The sequence below is a fragment of the Aythya marila genome (assembly GCF_965140915.1).
Source record: "Aythya marila genome assembly, chromosome: 2".
Taxonomy (NCBI): Eukaryota; Metazoa; Chordata; class Aves; order Anseriformes; family Anatidae; genus Aythya; species Aythya marila.
This window is the reverse complement of record NC_139043.1, coordinates 95,858,666-95,881,972: the sequence shown is the minus strand read 5'-3', so window position 1 is coordinate 95,881,972 and position 23,307 is coordinate 95,858,666. Positions and strand designations below refer to the sequence as shown.

At 37.5% G+C, this 23,307-nt stretch overlaps 1 protein-coding gene across 1 annotated transcript in view; it reads left to right on the top strand.

Moving 5' to 3' along the window:
* Nucleotides 1–23,307, top strand: part of LOC309875709 (dynein axonemal heavy chain 5-like) — a gene marked incomplete at both ends in the record, with an annotated part of 145,765 nt that overhangs the window by 120,512 nt on the left and 1,946 nt on the right. The window contains 3 exons of the mRNA XM_082755382.1: nucleotides 2,791–2,979; nucleotides 10,638–10,770; nucleotides 18,376–18,584. Coding sequence (XP_082611508.1) covers nucleotides 2,791–2,979; nucleotides 10,638–10,770; nucleotides 18,376–18,584 — 531 coding nt within the window. The remainder of the gene's footprint in view (nucleotides 1–2,790; nucleotides 2,980–10,637; nucleotides 10,771–18,375; nucleotides 18,585–23,307) is intronic.

Genomic DNA, 23,307 nt, shown 5'->3' with positions numbered 1-23,307 from the left:
TCAAAAACCCAAGTGGGCACCATTCTAGACAGCCTGCTCTAGCTGAGCTGTTTGAGCATGTGGTTTGGGTTAGATGACCTCAACAGGCTTTCCAACCTAAACTTGACTTTGTGACTCTGCATGGGATAGAGCAGACATGAGTAAATAGAACTGATAAATCTGTATAGTCTCATTTTACAAGTTATACTTAGTACAATGTTTTGTTCTGAGGACAGTGAGAGATGGATGTTGTCATGAATTGATGGAGTAAAGTCCAGGGTAGCTCCTGGTTGCAAACATTTTTACATGACTCAGAGTGTGTATGCTGAAGTGGTCGCATTCATTGGAGGATTGCAACTTCCTATTCTCTCTAATACAGCTACAGGTGTTGAAGTCAGTTAAAATTGAAATAGAAGTGAATGTTATGGGTTTCTGTCTCATTGCTGTTAAGTTGATAAATGCCTTTATGGGTAATTTCTATTATAATTAAATAGACAGGACTGAATAGAAAAAAAATGAATTTCTCTTACTGATAATGTGCTGGATAAGAGGCTGAGAGGATTCTATGCTCATAAAATGAAATTTTAAAGGTTTGAATCTCTGAAGGTAGTGAAAGAGGATGCAAGGGCATTTGTGCTGATAAAGATGCACCTTTAACCGTTGACTTTTATGTGAATAGGATGAAGTCCAAGAATGCAAACATCTATTTCTCCTTCATGTTTTCACAAGTTGGAAAGAACATGTCTACTTTCTTCTGTCTTCCAAAATCTGTCAAAATTGCTTATGGCAACCTTTAACCTTTAAAGCTCCCAGCTGTCTTTGTTCCACAAAGGATATTGTACTAGTCAAAACAGTGTATCTTTGTTTCCTCCCATTTCCACTTTTTGTTGAGAAGGAAAGATTGAATAAGTCTGATTGCTGTATCCTTGCTCTTTTGATGAAATTTCAACCTCTGATCAGAATAAACACTGACTTCTGAAGAGGGTGATTGAACTCAGCAATCCCTTTGAAAATGGCTTTGATTTCACAGGGGCACAGAGCATTAGCAATTGGTTTTGAGGATTTATCAGGCTAAAAAAAACCCTGAAAGACAGAATCCAACGTCACTTTTTTAATCAAAATTCGCAGAGATTTTGGATCACAGGGAATGAGAAATTGGGCTCCTTGATTAATTTACAGGACCTCCAAGACACTGCTCTGCCCATTGTTTTACTACTCTGGTTTCTGTGATCATATATCACTTGCGTGAACACCTAGCACCAGAGATTTTTTTTCAATGTGTATCATCCCTGTCTTTGTCAATACTACCCCAGTTATGAAATTAGCCCTTGGTCTAGCACTGCAGTTTACATTCACGATAGAAGATATTTTTCGTATTTCTAACTTGGGCTATAGCATTGCCACAAAATCTGAAAGAACAAAGACAAATAAGCCCTTATTCTGCAAGAGCACAAGCAGAAAAGAGTGTATCTTCAAATGTGTATTTCATCACGTGATGATAGAATATGAGTGCAATAAAGTGGATCGATATTTTCACTTTTTACAGCTCTAAATATTCAGGCTGAGGTAACTGCTGTCTGTAAAACATGTTCAATCCCACTTGGAATCTAATTCTATGCTAGTTTTTGTCCCACACTCTCTCACAGCCAACAATAGGTCTGCACTGTGTTCTTTATGCTGTTGTAAGGGTCAGATCCACATACTGTGTAAACTGGCTTTGCTAGCTTTGACATAGGTGTAGCCACTTATATCCCTTGTCTTTGAGTTTCTAGATTTACAAAAAAAATGCTGCACACGGCCCTTTTTGTTCTGTACTCAAAGTGTAAATATTGATTAGTAGGAGTACCTTCTTAGAATATGCTAATTTTAATACACAAAACCACATAACATGAGACAGAAAATTGCTTGGCATTGGTGCTCAGTTTGGGGGTAAGCATTCCTCATTGTTGGATCAGTGGTTCAAAGTTTGTTAGAGATAATTAATAGCTATAATTCAGTGAGAGCTTGTGAAATAAGTTACAGTCCAATTCCTCCTGGATGAAAGTTGCAATCCACCTGACAATCAGAGACTTGCTGATATTTCAGCAGAGGTTTCTGAGAAAGCTATTATCATTTAAACAAAGGGCAGCTTTGCAGTAATTCTCTGCTAGATGTATTCTTAAATAAAATAATTCAATTTCAAAAGAAGGAGAAGTAAGGAATGGAGGACTTAAACCAAAAATAGCTCAAAACATAAAATATCCTAAATATTATCACCGGTCATAAAATCTCTGAGTACTTGAAACATGGGCAGTGTTTTATTCGCTGTGCTTCATGCTATAAAATCCTAAGAGTCTGAGTGAAACAAAATGTATTAGAATTGGCAGTTGGTCTGATTGTTAGGGACATCTACTCGAGCAAGTACAACGGTATTAGAGCTGTAGAGAGAAGTTAGTGGTGAGGGGTCAGTGTCTGCATATGGCATGTTTCCAACAAGCTCTAGTCTCATCCAGTGGAAAGGAATCAAGTCTGTGTGCAGCATGATCCAAAGCCTGGTTTGTGGTAACAATCAGAAGATCAGTTCAAAACCACACTCGTTGTTTGAATGAAAATGCAGTTGTAGATGTAACCTGTGTTAATGTTTCTGTATAATTTGGCTTGGTTCTTGTCCAGTTAAATGGGTGGGCTTCCACAGACTTGTTCATGTCTATTATGCTATAGAGTGGTAGATTTTCTTCCTTGTTTGTCTGTATTCATGGGTTCTTTCACTGATAAATTTTAAAAAGGAAAATTGCATTTTTTTTTTCCTATTTTTTTCCCTTTTTCTTTAAGGTATTTGGACTTCACCCTAATGCAGATATAACTTACCAGACTAACCTGGCTAATGAGACATTGAGTACAATAGTAAGCATCCAGCCCAAAGACAGCAGCACTGGAGGAGGGGAAACCCGAGAAGCAGTGGTGCAACGTCTTGCTGATGAGATGCTGGAGAAGTTACCTCCAGATTATAACCCTCATGAGGTACATGCTGCTTTTGAGATACAGATATTTTATGTATATATGCATGTTCATGTTTTATGCGTTTTATTGTGCTTCTTTCTTGAATTTTAATGACCTGTGTTGTAAAAACCTCATAAAATTACACATAGTGCTTTAGAAGTCTGTTTTAGTTTATCATCTAAATTATTCCTATATCAGAAACATATATTGCAAATGCCATAGTCCGCTTAGTGAATTACCTTGACTCAGAATAGCCACTGGAGACTTCAGAAAGTCCTCTCCCTCATCAGTAGCTTAGAGGAGGATACCAGTAGTTATAGCTTCCAATTTACCTATTCTATTAGGATACCACCATTCTGAATAGTGGGTTTTATCACTGCCCTTTTTGTGTTCTGTCTCCCACTCCCCACTTTTTTTTTTTTTTTAAGTTTGAGCCATAACAGATGTATTTGCCACATTTTCTCACATTTTCAATTCACAGTCTCAATAAATGGTAAACTCCAGCACAAAGTACTCTTTCATCATTTTGTAAGTGTGGATCTGGTGTATTACCATGTGTATACCGAACATTAACTCTTGAAAACTCCCCCTTTCCATGATTTTATTATTTACAACTGTTTGTACTGATAATGCTTTTTCCCCTGCTTGCAGTCCATGCTTCTTGTAGACTGCCCAGTGTGCAGTATTACAACTTGTTTTGTTATACTGTGTTTTCTGCACAAACTGCAATGTCCACTTAGGGTATGAACAGTAGTCTTGGGGTCCTGGCAATATTTCTGATATTCTGTTGTACCATTCATCTTAGATTTAATGTCTTGTATAAATCACTGACTAATTCAGCTCAAAACTTCTCTTTTCATTTCCCCCTTGGCAAGCCACTTTAAATTTGCAGCTTTTCTTTCATGAGCTTTCCTAGCAGCTTTCTCTATACAGTTATTTTTCCAGCCTTTCCTGCTTGTGTATCCCTTTTCTCTCACATGCTTACTGAGTATTTCCCAATGGGAGTATATTAATCATTTATTGTAGAGCTTGTTTTGGAATTAAGTCAGCTTTCTAGTTTTCACAGTTATTTAGTAATAAATAAATCATCAAATATGTTAAATACTAAATAGAATTAAATAAATTTATAGTGATTATTAACTCTTAATTATTGATTTAATACATTTAATAATTTGCACTTTGAATCTGTACTTATAGTCTGCATCGTGGGTTGTTGTCAGTCCTTTTTTCTTATCCTTCATATTGGAGTAAAGATGTTAAAGATGTTTCACTGAACTAATTTCTAGTTTTATTCAGTTCTTTTTTTTTTTTTTTTTCAGTTTGCAATAGAGATAGCATATTGAATACCTGTGTAGCGTGTATAGTTTTGAATATCTATTGAGATATTGTTTCCAAGATATTTCCCAAATCCTCCAAAGAGCTATTTCTTCATTCCTTTGTTAAATTGCCAAGTTTTTTCCTCCTGAAGAATTTGTAATATTTAGAAGACACTAGTAGTACTGAACTTTTGATTTCTTTTGCTTAATCTTGCTCTCATTCACTTTCATTCATTCTTAGTTTCATTCATTCAGGTTATTTATAAAAAGCACACATAGAGTAGGCCTCCCCTTGTCAGTTACTCCCTCAATTGTTTTAGCTTTGCAGACAACCAGTGATGGAGCCAGGGACTGTACTGAAGGACCAAGATTCTGGAGGGTGTCTCCAGCTCAAGCCTGTACTCTTAACTTGTCCCCATTTTAGCTCTGTATTTGGGTACAATACGTACTTTCCCAAGTGATGGTAATAAAAAGTCACCACCAATTATTTTCATTGCCATTTTGTCATCCAGTAATATGACAAGCTATTATCTTTCTCATGATCTGTCAAGCGTACATGCAAGATTTTATTTTCTCATAAGCAATCATCTATATAATGATTCTCACAATTAGATAGCTCTTTGCTTCTGTACTGCTTCTCTGACATCTTCTCTGAGCTTCGAGGAAACCTCTTGCTTCAATTTGTTTGACAGCTTTTCTCTTACGTTTCAAGTAATTATATTCACATTGGTACTAGACAAGCAAATATTAAATATTAATGCTTTAGCATCATGCCCCCCAAATCTCCCTCCCATTTCTTCTAACAGGCAGAGTCAGAGGATAACCTGTTGGATCTACATTTTTCCTTATATTTCTTGTAAATATATTCTGAGTTCAGGATGCACTTTTGTTTCATTTTCTTTCCAGTAAGTGTAGCTACTACCTCTTCCTGGTGATTTCCAATTTTCTCAGACTTTGTGCATCTTGCTATGTGAATTGAACTTTGATTAATCACACCACTCTATTTATAACCTGTTTCTTTAGTTCATATTACTGATGGACAACATGGTGCTTTTCCACCATCCAAAAATTACAATCAGATTCTGTATCATGGTAGCAATTCTTTTACTCTAAGAATCTACAGAACATCTTGTGGCCATTTTCTAATAGTTCATGTTGATAATAATTTGCTCCTCTGTACAACTCTTTTATTGTGTCAACTGCATTGTAGGTTCAGATTCTCCTTCGGCAGTGTTATGAAATTTGACATTATTTCTTGCAGTTTTTGGTTCTTCAATATTTCCTTCTCATTTTGCCTAATGGATGTACCTTTTCTCTCATTCTCTATATCTTAGAACTAGTTTGGGTCTTCAATAATCCTTTCTTTGTCAGAAGGGGATTTCCCTTTTCTCCCATTAGTGCCCAGTTCCATCTCCTTATGCATTGTGCTTATGGTACCAGGAGTGTGGCCATTTCTACACAATAAGCAAAAAATCAAATATGGTTCTCATCTGTATTTAAGTTCTGTTATTCTGCAATTTCTTAGGAAGGATGGAGAGGACAATTGTAAATAAATCTAAATTTTTAAATGACAGTTTGCGTAAACTGACAAACAGAGAATGTCTAAAATACCAAAAGGAAAAAAAGAAGTTCACTAACATATAACCAATACTTTCACTAGTCAGAGCAGAAAAGAAGGGAGAGGTTTCAGATATTCTTAGAGGGAAAAGCAGAAGTTAGCAGAATCTAGAATATAAAAAGTTAAGGAGTCAAGTGAAATTAAGCTTACAGGTATAAGGAGTGAAATGAATTATGTGAATTCTTTATGTGATATCTGAAAAAAAAAGGGAATAAGTAAGTTTTATTGTTTATAAATTTAAGTCAACATTTGGTTATTCAGGACATTATTACTTGTATTCAGGGCATTATTACCTATTAGATTGGATTACAAATCCTGAAAAATTAAAACTAATCTACTACATTGTAAGAGACTGATGGAATGTGTCAAAAAGAGTTCTTTTGCATGCCTCATGGGATAAGAGCAGTAGAAAGCAAAATGTTCGGTAGTCTTAGCAGTACCAGTTGGGTTTGCTTTTAACAGAATATTGTGCTCCAGAAAGGCCACTACGTGGTAGTCTTCAAAAATCCAGTTATGCTGTCAATGGAGAAAAGGAATGAGGAAACAAATGGAAGTATAAGGAAACAAATGAAAGTGATCAATATAAATCACTCTTCAGGGAAAGTGGTAGATGCCTCTGCTATCTTTGTCCAGTTCTTGTGATTCCACTGAAAAAGTGTGGAGCTAATTTGTTTGCAGTGAGAACCCCAACAGATTGGGTTAGGGATGGATGATACTGAAACTATTTGTGTGCAGACATTGAGAGCTCTGGATGGTACTTTCCCTTGACACATTGTGAAATCCAGGCTGTCACACAAAGTCCTCAATTTCTCAATTATTAGCCTTTGATATGCATGATACATTCTTCTTCTTTTGTTGATATGTTCTTGTAATTCTTCCTTTCACCAGTCAAATAACTGACCAAATGTTCACCCAAAAGACAATAAACAAGTCACTTTTGCATGCTTTAGCAGACTCCAATTTGATACAGGTGATGTAAATGCAAAATAAACCTTCTTCCTGACCTAAAATTGTTTTTTTTTTGTCCAAAGGCAGAGGCAAGATGAGGGTTCTGCATAACCTTTGTATAACCACATTTGCTTCTGGATTTTGCCTTACAGGTAACAAAGAGATCAGTGGTAAAATGATTAGGTCCAATCAGTCCATGTGAATGAGGATAGGTGCAAAAGTAAATGTCAGCCTGTCGCATGCAAAGGTTTATAATGAAAACACCTGTAGCTTGAAAAACAGCTTGTTAGGGAATAGACATGGAGATACTCCAAAGATCCTGCACTTTATTGGCTTTTAACCCAAATAGCAATGTTTTGTTCCTTAAATATTTTTGTAGTATTGATTTTGCCTTATCCTCCACTAAGGTTATGACTAAAAAGTATTAGAAATCATTGTATGATAGTTCATCTGAGTTCATCTGAGGACCCAGGCCTGCGTTTTTTTATTAGGGTATTTACTTTGGTCTAACTTTAGTCTGGGTCTGTAGACTGAATACCTGTTAGTGGCTGGAGTATGTTAGACTCACTGAAGCATGCCTTTTGGGTTAGTTAATTTGAACTGAATCCAGTTTGTATGCATGGAGTCTACTTTTCAGTGCACTATTTTTGCCACAAAATGTACAAAACATTGCTCATCTGAAGTGAAATACTAATGTAGATGTTTTGTAAGGTGTCTTTGGTTTAGTTACCAACTCTATCAGATATGGTGGTCATCCAGCCCTAGACCTCCAGCTATTTTCCTCATATTTCACTGCCAGCTTCCTTCTATACAACAGGGAAGGGGTCTTTGACACCACTTGAAAAGAGCTTTGCTTGGACATGCCCCGAGCTTTTCTTTCTTATTCAGACCTCTGACATGGGGAGAAAAATGCCACCTTGCAGAATGTCTTACTTCCCATTTCTGCTGACAAAGGGCATAGCAAGTGAGTGGGCCTAAATGAAAATTATAGCATTTACTCAAAATGATATGCAGTTACTGCAATGGTATGAGTTTGGCAACTGCTTTTCTGCTGAATGTCCTATACAGTATGCAGGTTGTGACCTGAGGACAGATAAGAAATGTGTATAGAGGAGTCTCATACAGTAGAAATATACATTGCAAAATCATGCAGGCAGAGCTATTAAGATTATGATTTTATTTCCTTCTTTCTTTAAATCACCTTGTTTTATGTTAGCTGACAGCTACTTTCCTGTTGAGAAGGAGATGTAGTAAGTGGGCTTTATGGAATTAGTATATTAATCTCAGAAAGGCTATTTTAGTTAGTGAGTTTTGTCTTCGATTTTTTTTTTTTTTCCTGTCAGTCAGGATCCATCTCTTTGTGTCATAATAAATACAGCACTGGCAGTAAGTCATCTGATTGCTTGATAAGAATTCTAATACAAAACAGTCAATCATGCCTCATAGCTGGTATTTAAAACCAATCTTAACAGCAAGGTTTCCAAGAAAGGTACTATCTGACACCTAGTAGTAATCATTGTAGTAATATTTTAGAATGTGTATTTTATCTTCTCTTTGAAGTTTCACAAATAGCAACATTTTGGGAAATATCTTCCTTAACAAGATATTTCATACTATTTTTCCTCAGACAGAAAAAAATCTTACTCTACATTATGCCCAGAATGAACACGTGCTCTGCAGACTAGAGTAAAGTATATTTCTTATTAAAAGGACAAAATGCATAAACTCTATTTCGTGTAATCCCTTTCTTATTAGTGTCATACACTAGTCTTGCAAGTATTCTGGAAAAAAAATCAAACTTTTTTTTTTTTTTTTTTTTTTTTTTTGGCTAGAGGGAGAATTATCAATTCCTGTGAAATCTTCAGAAAGCAGTTTTCCCTGAATTTTGTCTGAAAAAAAATGGTAATACTTCATTGTGTAAACTACCCAAAATAAGTTTATTGTCTGAGGTCTAATCTCATGATAGTGATTTTAGTAGTTTTTCTCCTTTACAGGAAGAAACACATTAACTCAGTCTCTAAAATGAACTGTCAGGCTGCAAAGTATTAGCATAATTGGCTGGCACCTATTTCTCAGACATTTTGTCTGGCAAACTCATGGGTCTTTGTGATTAAAATATAATGAATAACCTTGCTGATAACTGTCTCCCAAGGAGAACAACATATAAAGTTAAAATAAAATGTAATTTGTTGGGCTTGAAGTTAAAACTTGCAAAACAGAAATTGTCAAAGCATTTACTCATTTATGCTAGCAGTTATAACTACTCAACTACTATATTTATCTTGCAGAGATGTGCTATTTGGTATAATAATAAGATATGTTGTAGTAAGTTTTCCTATGAGCATATAATGTATAGTATACATAGTAATGCGTGCTGTCTTCTCCCAGATGCATGACTGTACGCTCCCAGATACAATGATGTATCTGGGAAAGCACAAAGCAAAATCTGGTGGACTTCTGTCCTTCATGAAATAGCACTTGTTATGCCAAATTTTGCAGTTTCTCCTTGGCTTCAGTAGAATTCCAATGATGTTCTGTTCTTTGAAAGTAATAGATTTTCCAACTCTTTCTTCATCATCTTTTGTTAGTAAGCTCAAAATAAGCTCTTAAATTACTTTAGCAATGTGATTCTATGGGTCAATTATCTTTTGACGGCCACATAAGTATATGGATTTCTTATCTTATTTTTGCTGCTTGAGATCTCTTTTCGGTTCCAGAGTCACCCTGTAGAACTTCACCTGCAAAATAGTGGAGTGACTATGGTAAAGATCAGGGTTCATGTTGCTTCAGTCTGAAGGATGAGGCGTGGGGCTGAGTGGCAGCAAGTACAGACAGAAGGCCATTGGCTTTCTGAAAGCTGAGTTATAGCAGGAATGAAAAACACTAAAGTCTTACAGACAAGATTTCTGTAAAAACATTGTTCTTGTACTATTAGAGCTGTAGGCACCATGATTTCTGCAGGTACTACTAAATCCTCTCTCATGCGCTAATGTATACAGTGATCTTTGATAAACATGAAGCATCCCGTATATACCTGAATCATAGTGTATCAGCATGATATGATAAAGTAAGAGAGGGGATGCTTTTGCTATGTTAGTGTTGACATGTCTTTAAGTAATATAGACAACTAAGTCATTTTGAGAATGTTCTCTGTTAAGTATGCGTGAAACTATTGTCCTTGAAAATTAAGAAATCTGGGAGATTCTACCTACAAAATTGTACACATACAGATGTAACAATGCAGCACCCATATTATTCCTAGCAACCTCCCCTCTCTAGTTAAAGACATCTTGTCTTATGAGTGAGCCACGTGCTATTGGATGTAGCATTTTTACATATCCTGTTTTTTATATATCATTCTGCTTGTTAAGTTAAAGTCCATTTGTAGCATCATTTCAGCTCTGCAGGGCAAGAAGAGGTGAAAAAGCTTTCTTAGCACAATGTGGAAATATGAAGTTACCATAAAACATACTTTTGTATTACATATGATTTTTTATTTTTTTTTTAGTATTATTATTTTTTAAGGTCTAATACTCTATGGCCTAGCAGGGACAGTAAGAACTGCTGGTCCCTTCCAAAAGAGGGAACTTTCCTTCCTTAGAAAGATGGAGCAGCTCTTTTCGGTGAGCTGATGAGTTACATTGTGCTAAACCTTACAGCTGGCCCAAGACTTGCCTGGCCATCTGTTGCATAAAAGTTCATTTTTTTTCGAGAACGGTGGGATACAATTGAAAAAACAACCTTTTACTTTCAAAAATTACTGCACAGTAGTATGTATTTTCATTATTCTTGTTTAGGTGAAAGCCCAACTTCAAAAGATGGGAGCTATTCAACCCATGAATATATTTCTCCGTCAAGAAATTGACCGCATGCAACATGTTATAGCAAGAGTTCGAACAACACTGACTGATCTCAAATTGGCTATAGATGGTAAGTGGCAATATGAAGAATGACGCTATTTAAGATGCCTTCTTTTACTATAAAGGCTACTTGTGCCCTGTTACTAAATATGTGTTTTCCCCTCCTTCCCTTCCTTTCTCCCTCTTTCTCCCTCTTTGCTCTTTCACGTTCTCTCCCTGCCAGCCTTTTTCTCTTTTTCCATCTCTTTGTCATATTACTGCTTATTATAACCTTAATAGCCTCCTGACTCCATCTCCAGGGACATTTCACCTTAATTTATTCTGTCTGCGTGTGCTCCAGTATTGCAGTTCACTGTGTTCCACAGCATGACTGCACTTCTGTGATTCACTCTAGGATCACTACAGAGCTCAGGGGAGTTGAATTGTGTGATTAGGTCCACAGGTCATGTGCCAGAGTCATTTATGAAATTAAGCCGAGACATAACGATATAGAAGAAGGTAGAAGTGTTGCTTCTAAGTAATTGAGAGACAGGGTGATCAGGCCAGGTGGTAAAGACTCTAAGATGAGATTTGCAATGTTCATGAAACTGGTTATACAAAATGGGATGTCTCTAAATGGAATCTGAAGTGAGTAGGAGTGCCAGTGAAAAGGGAATGACAGGGTTCTGCTTTAGCATCACAGGAGGCAGGCAACAGCACACACTCTCTGTCAGAGACAGGCATATTTGGCTGAAAGTGAGCAATGGTGAATGTATTTAATGCAAATCTAGAGAGAAGGTGACTAGAAACAGATGGAAAATTTGATCAGAAAAGGAATGAGGGAAAAGAAGGAATGATGATGTTACTGCCTGCTTTTTGTTTTCACTTCCTATTTTGCTCTGCTCCTCTGTTGAAATATTGTATAATGTTGCTCAGCCAAGCTTCTTGAATTAAGAAGAATTAACGATAAATGAAAATAAAGCAGGAAGAGTTCCACTGGTTAAGATCTTACGCAAGTCTGCTATTCTCCAGCAGGAAGGCAGAAAATACCTGAAAGACAGCAAACTGTCCCAACAGGGAGAAGGTCAGAGTGCCTGAAAACTAGTCCCTCCTCTAATGGGTGATGACAGTACTGTGATCTGCCTTGCTTGCATTTTCCAAGCTAGAAGAACCAGTTGCTCTCTGATTCAAAATTGAGAGGAAAGCTCCCTTGTATATGTGCGTAGCATCCCTTTTCAAGTAAATTAGAATAATGATTTCTATCCAAGAAAGAATTAATCTTTCCTTGATCATGATAGATATATTTTAAGTCTCAAAATGTACAATATTATGCGGAGGGGTGGATGAGTAACATAATTTATTTGCATTTAGTATTCAGTTGCACAGTGGGCACAGTCCTCTACCAGGTGCTTAATCAAGTTAATGCTGTAACTTTTGTGCAATCCTCTAAAACACAATAATTTTCTTTGGGACATGGCAGTTAAATATAGTGAAAAATTGCTCTGAAAACAAAATGGGATGTATAGTTAACAATACCAATTAATGGCTTCTGGCAGATTCATGATGCATCAGATGCGTGTGGTAGTGAGTTAATTAGCGGATGGAAAGAAAATTTAGACACGTTCTCTTGCCTCGGCAAAGAGGAAAACACGAAGCTTTCTCACAATAGATTTTCTCCCCAAACTAGTCAATCAGAGCCTCAAGCCATCTCTTGTGCTGCTCTTTCTTTACAATGAGATAAACCGATGTGCCTGCTCAAACAGGTCGTGTGAATTTTGACATCTGTCTTTGTCATGCATCTGGCTCTGGCTTCATGAACCTGTTAAGGCCTGAGCAGAACTGCTGATAGCCAATCTAATTTTTCAAACAAATATCGTGTTTTAGATTATAGCTTCTATCTTCATCTGTTGAGTAGCTCTGTGAAAGGTGTTCTGAATATTTGATTCTGCAGGTTGGATGTGAATAGAAGGACTTTGTCATCTTGCTTTTGATCACTGCATTTTATCTCAGATAATACATGTATAAAACCCCCCTTAGTGACAGCCTATGTGAAGCTGAACATGAGAGATGTTGAGGAAATTAGCAGAGCCAGCCTTGTTCCTCTATCTGGAGGGCAGATTAAGCAGAATTCAGCATTTGGGAGGGGTGAGGATGCTCAGCATGTGCCCAGCATATTTGTTGGCAACCATGCCCCAGCCTGCATCTCCACCAATAAACTTTGCAGCCCAGAGGGAGACTTTTGTTTGGATCAAATTGTAATAATTAGATTGGAGCCGCACTTTGTACTCTCAGTTATATCCCAGCCATTAGTTCTGTTTTAATTACTTATTGATTGCCCAGAATTTATTTCACAGTTGGTATAATACAGTCCCACATAAATCAGAACACGGCAATGATGACTGTCCTCTCAAGTGACCTAAAGAGAGACTATGTTGCAAAAAAAAAGAAATATTTTTAGACAGGAGGAAGAAGCTGTTTTCTCATCTTTTCATCTGGAGAGTAGTAAGACATGGGGATTGAACCAAAACTCTAGATCCTAAAGGGATATGATCTTGAGCCCCTGGCAGAGGGTGACTGTATTTGCAGAGCAATATACAAGTTATACAGTTCCTGTGTAGATGCCTTGCCTTTCTTCTGTGGAAGGGTACATGCCTCTGGCAGAGAATATTAATACCGTAGCTGTTTAATGGGGAGTGGGCACTTCAGACCACCTCTGCCACTAATGAAGACAGTGTCTTTAACTGCAATGAACAGTAACGACCCATTCAGTTACTCCTAGTCCCTGGTGCAGTTTGCTTGAGTAGGGGGGAACTGCATGCTGCCTCTTTGTGAGGCTGCAGTGGGGGAGGTCGCCTTGTTCCTCCATGCACTGAAGTAGGAGTGGTAAGTGTTTTGATGGCACCTAAATGTCTCTTCTAGCAGTGAATAAAGTGACAAGAGAGATTCTGTGGGAGTCACCCCTAGTTCCTCATGAGTGGTTTCTATGAACCTCAGCAGTAGATTGTGCTTGCAGTAGCACTGAATGTTTATATTGAATCCTTGGTGATGGAAAAAAAAAAAAACCACAGCTTTTAATATGTTTTATTTCCTGCTTTTTTATCTACATAGTATTCTGCTTAAAAGCCTGTAATGTGAAAGAGGTAAATGCTTAGCTCATTTATTTATGAGTATATCTAGATTCTACTTTGATCAAAAACCTACATCCACTTGGCATTTGTTTATGGTACCTGATAACTTTGTGTTTTCAAATGAAACCTTTAGAACTGCCTACCTCATGACAAGTTGAAGCCATACACGAAACCTTTGATTTGTTACCCTTGCATGTCATATATGCATGTGTCATATGGTCACAGAACTCCTGCTTGTATTTATGCAGTAATTGCAGAGTTAGGAAGAGGAGTGCTTTTCATGTTAACAAATTTCCTGAGAATACAGCAGCCCCTCTACAAGCTTTTCCGTGACTACTGGTATGTAGTGATTTCTACATTGTGTACTGGCCCAGGAATTTTGTTCCATGCATTTAACTTTGTACTTACAAGACAAGCATTGAACAAATAACTATGGGAGTCGTAAGACCAACATAGAAAGGAAAGGAAGGGGAATCAGTAGAAATAGGAACTTCAGAAGTCACTGTGGCATTTGTCATGGAGAAGCCGTACCAAGCTTAAGCAAACTTTTCACTGAAAGTACAATAAAGCACCCATCGTTACAAAGCTAGCATACTTTCATGCATGTAATGCATGCCATACGTAACCTACCAACCAGGACTTGATTTGCTTGATTTCATCTCAGTCATTGATTTGCTACCTTTTTTAAAAAATATATAGTTATCTGCTTTTAGTTCCTCAACATCCTTGTACTGCGTTGATAGCCTGTGTGCTGGCCTTAGGTGTTTCCTTTTTGTCATTCATCAGAGAATATTTTGGAACATGTGGGACTTCATGTAGACATGAGGTAACATATAGTCCTACATACCTAATAGGAATCACTTAGAAGTCCTAGGTCATCTACACAAACTCATGTTTGGCCCCTGGAAGAATGAAGTAAAGCTTCACTATTTTTTAAACTCAGAATACTGCAATTTTGATAGTAGTGTTTTCATCATGTTGCTGTAAGTTATTTCCATTCATTGTACCTTACAAGGGGAGTATAACTGAACTCCAAAAGAGCCCAGAGCATTAGGCCATTATTTATTATAATCTGTGGTGAGAAACAGAAGCTCAGGAACCTAGTCTTGCTAGAGCACATGGGAAAGACAGTCTCCCACTAAGGGAGGGAGTATCATCTTCTTCCCAATTATTATCACCTTGTCTCAAAGATAAGATGAATCTTAAATGGGGAGGTTATGTTTAGACTAATTTTGGTTTAAAAACTGCTAAGACTAATACAATTTTTGTTTTACTTGTTGACAATAATCATTGAGTTTTGGACTGAAAGGTCTTGGACCCTTACCTTACTGATCCTTACAGTGTGTGTGTGGAAGGTTTGTAGGGATCATCTGTGTATTCCACTTTTGGTTGAAGATTTTATTTAAAGATGATTAAGAGTACTCACTGAAGACATGAATGTAATGTAACAACGGGGAATTCATCTGAGAAATGGGAGGGACGAGTCTAGCATGTCCTGAGGCGTAGTTACTCTTGGCTCAGCAACTCTCATCCATTATTTACTGCTCATCCAGAGTGCCTTCTGTTGTCTTTTACTAAGTGTGGTGTATTATTTCTAGACATCTCATTAACAGTTACGCATACTTCCTGGCTAGGAAAACTGCTTAGAAACACATTTTGCACATTTAGGAGAAAATGCCACCATGTTCAGCTCATGGTAGGTGTGGTAGCAACTACATGAAATAAGAAAGTTCCTGGTGCTTTCTGTACACAACATTATACCTTTGGAATGAGTCACCCTAAAAACAGATCATCTTAGAAGAGCAGACTATTTAATTATCAATAAAAACTATAAATTCTCAGAACTGAATAGATTTGTTTGATTTATTTGCTACACATCAGTTGGATAGATTTGGATGTGGTTTGGAAGTGAGACAGTATAAATTTAGAGCAATGAAGAAGGGGAATCCTAATTTCAAAGCTGTGTGTACTCTGCGAACAGTATAGTTATAATACATATTATTTTGGAGGCACCAAAATTCCCAAACATCTTTAACTGACCCGACCTTTCATCAGTCATTTTCAGATGAGCTTTATTACATTCACGAAAGGGAATACCGCAAAGTAAAAACCCAAAATAACCAAGTTATTTACAGCTGGCCTGTGTGATTCATAATACTTTCCAGCCTGTCACATTAAGTTCATAGGACATTTGTTCTCTTCATATGGTAACCAGGGCTCTGATCTTCTCACAAGTTAAATGTGAGGAGTGCATAGTGTTATACTACTCATTTAGTTTATCAAATATTGTTTTCCAAATGCATTTATCACCATTCTCCAGAAATATACTATTATTTTTCTCATGTATTACCAATTTCATTTCTGACAATTATTTATTTTTTTATTATTTTTATATTTGTCAGAATATTGTAGCTGCAGAAATGCATCCCAACACCCACAGATGTCATTCGGTGTGCTGTAGTGCTGAAATTCAAGCACTGTATGCTTACTGCCAGAGCTGACGCCCACTCACTAGGAATATTTATGCAACTATATGGCCAAGGCCAGAGCTGTGAACATACCTCATCCTCAAGATCTCTTTGGCTTAATGTTCTCAGCAGCTGCTCTGAGTCATAACAGGCAGCTATCCTGAGAGGTTTCACCATACTTTGGGGCAGAGACTGGTTTTATCTCCGTACTTGAAATGCTCCTGCCTGCCTGCAAGAATAAGGGAACAAAATGTGGCTCTCTCATAACTCGCGTTGCAGGAGAAAGTTGGCTACATCAGCCTGAAAAGAAGAAACGCAGGTTCTTTCCCAGTTCAGATAGTAATGATCTTCAGGAGTAGCAGGGGGACTCTGTTTACTTGTTTTCTGCCCTCACTAAGACTGCTTTGAAATTGAAGCCAACACGCGTTGCATGAATTGCTTTCTACTTTTTATACCTCCAGAGGGCAAATCAAGTGTATAACCTTATATTACATTTTTTTGTAGGCCAAGGAGAGGTGACACAGAGTGGCTTCTTCCTTAAATGCTGGTGCTTTTAGTTTTATGTCAGAGAACGTTTATACCCAAATAGGCTGTTTATTGTGTTATGAAAGATTTTTATATATCCCAGAACACAAATCTGAACCTGACTATGAAGCTATTACAGAGATTTCGGGATAGGCCTGATGTGTTTGCTTTAGTCTGTATTGCTGCAGTATTTTAAAATTAATTAATTTAATTTGGTGTGCTGTAGTTTTCTCACAGCATTTCTTGCACAGAAAGAAATGCCCATAAATGAGAGCAGGTCATTTGTGGCACTGAGGGGCATGGGTTAGTGATGGGACACAGTAGGTCAAGTTGATTGTTGGACTTGATGATTTTGAAGGTCTTTTCCAACCTAAATGGCTCTATGATTTTGATTATCTGCTAGAAGAAAATTAAGCCTATTTGACATTGATATGTAGTTAGAGAGTGCCAGATTTGCACAGAGTATTATACATGTGCTTACAGTAGCCACTGCATTCATCTAAATTAAAAACCGGTGTTTTGGTTTCTGGAAATTATTCTTTTTACACTCAACTGCCAATGTCAATGGAAGGAAGGGACTTGAAACACTTACTTATTATGTGCATCATTTCCATACAGGTGTTCAGATGGGTTGCTGCAGCTCTTGTTTACAGTCACCCAGACTACTTCTCTTTTCTTTACATGTTCCGTAGTAGAAGCCACCTGATTCTGTTTGGCATTTAAAAAAACCCTTGTGGCAATTACAGCAGTTCTGTGTGTATGACGATGCACTGAACATTGGTATTACATGAACATATAATCAAAATGGAAGCTATCAGATCAGTCTCTACAATTTATTTTAGCTGGAATATAGAAATTATCCAGAGGCATGGGTTGTGTGCCTGCTCTTAGTACCACTGAGTGTACAGACTGGTAAGATCTAAGAACTTCTGGCACATGGAAGGGCAAGTATCACAGAAAAAGCATAGGCTTAATAGATGCCAATATTTTAATGGAGACAACAGTACATGAGCATGCACTGCAAAAAAAAATAAAAATATATATATATATATATATCTTGTCTCTAGATTTATTCTGCATAGAATTTTCCTATTGGGAATCTAGATAATGGAATTGTACAAAGTTATCATTAATAGCAGTGAATTTCATGAATATAATCGCTGTCAGTACACACTCAGGATGAAAGTGAGTTACATGGTATATCTCTATCCTTGATCATGTATTTGGGAGACATTAAAATATATTAAAAAGTTTTAAAGGATTAATCACATTCTGAATGCGTTGCCAATATAATGAATATAAATATTGTGTGTAAAGGAGAAGGAATTGTCTAAAACCCCCTTTATTTCTGATTAAAATACCAGAAGAAGTATATTTTATCTTGCCACATTTTGTTTGAATCAAGTCATATAAGTTTGTGCAAATTAACTGCAAACTGATAAGATTTCAGTGCAACAGGTGTGCAATTAAGGGACAACAAAAGAGGGTTTATTAGACTCAGAATGTCATTGGAAATTTTAATTGCCTTTGTGAGCTAGGGAAAAGTTCATTCTGAATATTTTACTTATCTTCCAGGAACCATAATTATGTCCGAAGAACTGCGAGATGCATTAGATAATATGTATGATGCTAGAATTCCAAAACTGTGGTTTAGGATTTCCTGGGAGTCTACTACTTTAGGATTTTGGTTCACTGAGCTTCTTGAAAGAAACCAGCAGTTCAGCAGCTGGCTGCTGGATGGCCGACCAAATCAGTTCTGGATGACAGGATTCTTTAATCCACAGGTAAGTCTGCCAGGTTGATCTAACTACTGTGTAACAGTTAAATTACACCTTCAAGCTAGCACGATCAGGACTATACTAGGTGCAATTTTTTTAGCATAGATATCAGTTAAATTAACTTCAAAATCTAGTGAAGAAATTTTTGCTAGACAAAAAATTATGTTACTGAATTAATGGAATGCATCTTATGGTTGCTTTGATTATAGAATGGGAATGGGGTGAAAACATCTTTATACATTTCCACATTTTCCTCATTTCCACATTTTTCTCATTTTTTCCCCTGCTCCATTTGTTTTTCATTCTTTGCGTGAAAACCCCTTAAAGTACAAAACAAGGTAAGCTTGAAAACTTTGACATAGGAAAAAGACATTTGGACTTTACTCTCAACCCTTGCAAATCAGTTCCTTGAAATGGAAGGCTTGTTATTTATACCATCCCAGAACAGTGCCAGACTTCGTCTGGAGAGACATATAAAAAATACAGCCCCTGCTCTGCACTGTAAAATGAAATTAAAAATCGACACAGAATGAAACACAGAAAAGGAAACACCTGAGAACAGAGTTAAAAGAGGTAAAGCATACATATCTACGTGGTGCATAGATCCCTTGTACAGATATCCACATTAGTTAAAGCTTTTTATGATTCACAGATGTTTGTGGGAACTGTGAATTGTGGAAGTGAGTCATTGTGAGAGCATCCAGCCAACAGGTTTCTGTGGAGCCTTAGCAAAGAGCTATTTTAATCTCAGTACTTGTTAGCAATGCAAAAGCTAGCTGAAACAGCTGCCTAGAAGAGAGAAAGCAACCATGGCAAATATTCTCTAGCGCTATTGCTGGGAAATACTCATCTATCATCTAGCCTGTCTGTCAGCTGTCTGCCCATACAGCTTTATAGCACAGAAGTGTGCTCATAAAATCCCTGAGCAAAGGGTTCCCAAGCAAAAATATGAAAGAGACTAGAAGTAGGTGTAATAAAATGATTACGCTTCTGTACTTGATTTGTTAACGACATTAAAATATTCCTAAGGAGCTCTTGCAATGGTCAGGCTGGATGGAACCCTAGTAGACTCTGGGTTTTGTTGGTGTTTGATTTTGCACTAGAGATGAGGAAGAGCTGACACAGATTTTGTACTGGTCATTTTAACTGGTTATTTTATTTTTTTCTCTTTGGGGTTGTGTAAGTTCTGAAATTTTGCCAGCCTAAATTAGGCATCCTGCATTCATTATTATTATTTTTTGGATCCGTGCATCTGCATTCCTCAAAAAAGCTGCCAAATAATCAGAGTAAAATGGCCCCAAACAAGTCATGATTTAATAGACCATAGTAAGTCAGAGAGCCTCTAGAAATACCAAAATTAAACACTCCATGACACATAGTTCTAAAAGTTCCTAAACATATAATGAGCAGAGAAAAAAAAATCCAGAAGCAGATGTGCTTACCTGATTTAAACATCAATTTGTGCTGACAAGAACAAATTTAATAATCAGTTGGTTATTTTTATAGTCTCCATTTTATGTAACCCAGGCTGTGGGAATGGCTTATTCTACAAGAAACTTGTCTGAACAAAGACTCATTTTCTATTTAGTTAAATATTATTTTTGTTAATAATTATATTGCTGTGTTTATAACCATTATTTCGTATGCTAAGAAAATTGATTTCCATCTTCTCAAGCAAGTTGAGGTGATGAAGTGTTAGTTCTGTGGGTCTAATGGCTTGTTTGTTGTAGCAGAGAAACTGTCAGAGAAACTCCTTTCATTTGTGAGAGGAAATGCAGCTCCTAAATAATTTGTAATTTGCCTACTTGCATAGATCTCACTGCTTGCTTTATAGTCAATGGATAAATGCCATGGATGACAGAAGACAATAATGTAGATTTATACCACTGGGAAAGTGAAGCATTCTTGCAATAAAAAAAATATAGTACCTGACTTTGCTTTCTCTTGGAGTGGTTATATACTGGGATAAATTCAGTGATTTCACAGAAGTTAATTTTTATTTATAGTGATACAAATGAGAGCAGGCTCAGGCTTCTGCATAAAAGAAACCCGATTCCCTGCATGTGTCTGCATTGGGCCAAGATGACTGGGGTGAGCGAAATGAAGAGTGCCACAAATTCTCTTCCCTCCTGGCAGTTAATCTGATGTTACCGGATTTTCCCCCTAAAATCATAGCATGATGCATGTCTCATTTCTACCTCCCAATTTTCATGTTGTGCTGATCCTGATTTATCTTTGTTTGCATCTCTGTATCCTGTTGCTGTCACTTGTCCTATCTGTGGGTTTTAAGCCCAGCAAGGCAGAACTGTCCTTCTGCTTGTGGAGTACTCAGCGTAAGGGACCCCCAGCCCATTTCTGAGAGCCTTAGATGCCAAAGCAATGTGAATACTGTTAAGAATGTGAAGTTCAATGCCTCCATTCCTCAGAGCCCACTTAATTCCATAGTAAGCCTGCTCACTGTTTGCTCACTGTAGGAAACGAAAAATAAGTGAAAAACAAGGGGCCTCAGATGCAAGGTAAAGGAGGGAATATGATTGTGAAAACAACAGATTTAATTGATTTCCATATTTCTTGTCATAGCTTCCATGGATGCCTGATTCTAGTAGGTTCAGAGTTAGTTTGCATGGTTTATTAGAAGGCAAAGGAGCAAAGTTTTAGCAGCCTTCAGTGAGCAAGCTGGGGAGATGTTTTGGAAAAGGCAGGTGAGGAAAACAAGAAATAATTATCCCCGTTTATGAAATCTTAACCACCCCTGACTCAAAAAACATATAAGCAAACAAAACCAAAGAAACAACAACAAACAAAACAGGGCAAGGATACTAGAAATCAAAACAAGTATCATGGCAAATGGTCATTTATGAGCCTGGTAGAGGGAGGGTTTTGGGGAGAGCTATACAGCCGCACCTCAAGGCCCTTGATCCTTTCTTGCTGTCGATTGTGCCATTGCCTGCTGTGGGATACCCAGCTGGGCCTCCAGCTCCCAGCTGTAGTCCTTAACAGGGTCTAGGATTCATTCTAATGAGCAGATAAATGTTACAAAGTCCCATTGCAGACAGCATATAGGCTCTGCTATCTCTGCAAGAACAGTCTGCGGTCTAAACCTTATCCCTAAGGACAACTCACAGCTCTGAGCTTACTTTTATACCCGTATTTCCACAGAGCCTTTGAACTGATTCCCTGAATACAGTCATTGCTCTGTCCTGTGCTCTTCAGGCTCTTTTTCTCTCTCTAATTTTTCAGTTTATCTGGTGTCTGGTAGCCCACTGGGGTCTTCTGGCAGTGAACACTGTGTCTTTTAAACTACTGATACTAACATGTTTCCACAAATTAAAATTCCACAAATTAACTCCAAGGATTTTGCTTTCATTTAATGGCCTTTATGATAGAAGAACTTGGCCTTTAATCCTGTCTCCCTTAGCTACCTACCAACATTCTCAACGACTTCAAATGCAATTACAATTATCTTTGCTATCACAGAACCTCTTTGCAATACTTGTCCTGGGGTCCCTGGAATGGTATTAACGAGAAGCCACCAATGTTATTTAACTGAATCATCTGAGCTCGTGAATGTCATCTCATGTGCTCATAACTTGAAGGATATTGTGTCGCTGAGAAGTGCTTAGTGGCGGCAGCAATCACTCCAGTCCCAGCAGCCAGACACTGCCCCTGGCACTCAGTAAGCCAAGATACTACTGCTTTTCCATGTGCCTTTTCCTTTCCTTTAACTCTGACGGTAGCTCAATGGAGCAGCCTCCATTACTATGGATGAATATATGAAAAAATAAACATTTTAAACAATTCACTCATTGCTGCAATTTCTTTCCTGGTATACTTATCTCTGTAATTGCCCCTCTCCCTTTTGTTTTCCCCATGTGTCTGTGTATTCTCCCACCTTCTTCCCCTGCTCTGAAATCTATCCTGAAACTTCTTCCTCCCTTGTCATCCTTCTCAATAAATCCTTCTTGCATCTTCAATTTCTGTGTTTTATTCACACGTCTCATGGCTGCTCAAATGGGTTTCCACAAGGTAAAGTAAGGTGTACAGCCACAACGTGCCCACTAGAAGTACAAAGTAGTCTGTCCTCCCATCTCTTAGGACTAATGTATTTCCCATGTACTGCAATGTGTGTGCATATGGACGGTTATAATGGAAAAGCTAACTGGCATCTTCAGCCTGGCTTGCCTTGTCATAGCTTGTAACCATATCCTGAGACTGTAACTGTGCAGAACAGAGAATGAGTTTCATTCTGTGTTGCTGAAACGTTGTGAGTTTATTTTGCTGGTGTCTCCAATAGTATGCTATTTTCCTATATCACAGCTTTGCACTAAGCAGCAGCTATGTTTCGTCCTAGTGACAGAGGCATTTCAGCAGTTAATTACATGATTCCAGTTTGTACTTCCTTTGTCTACTGTAAAATGCTTTGGGATTTGTTGACTGAAAAGCATTTTTACAATGTTGGTATAAGAAAAGGTGAGTAATATAGCACATGAAATACCAGCATTGTTTGTGGTTTAGCAATTACCTGTATTTAGAACCTCACAAACCACACTTATCTGCCAGCTGTGTAAACCTCTCTCCATCTGCCTTGTTGTAAAGTCGGTGGGTGAAGCGAAGTGTGACTTATACTTGCAGCTTCCAATGTTAAATAAGCCACTTTGGTGGTTTCATCACACCAACACATGCATAGCAAGTATATACAAATGCCTGGTAGGTACTGCAACAGTGTGAG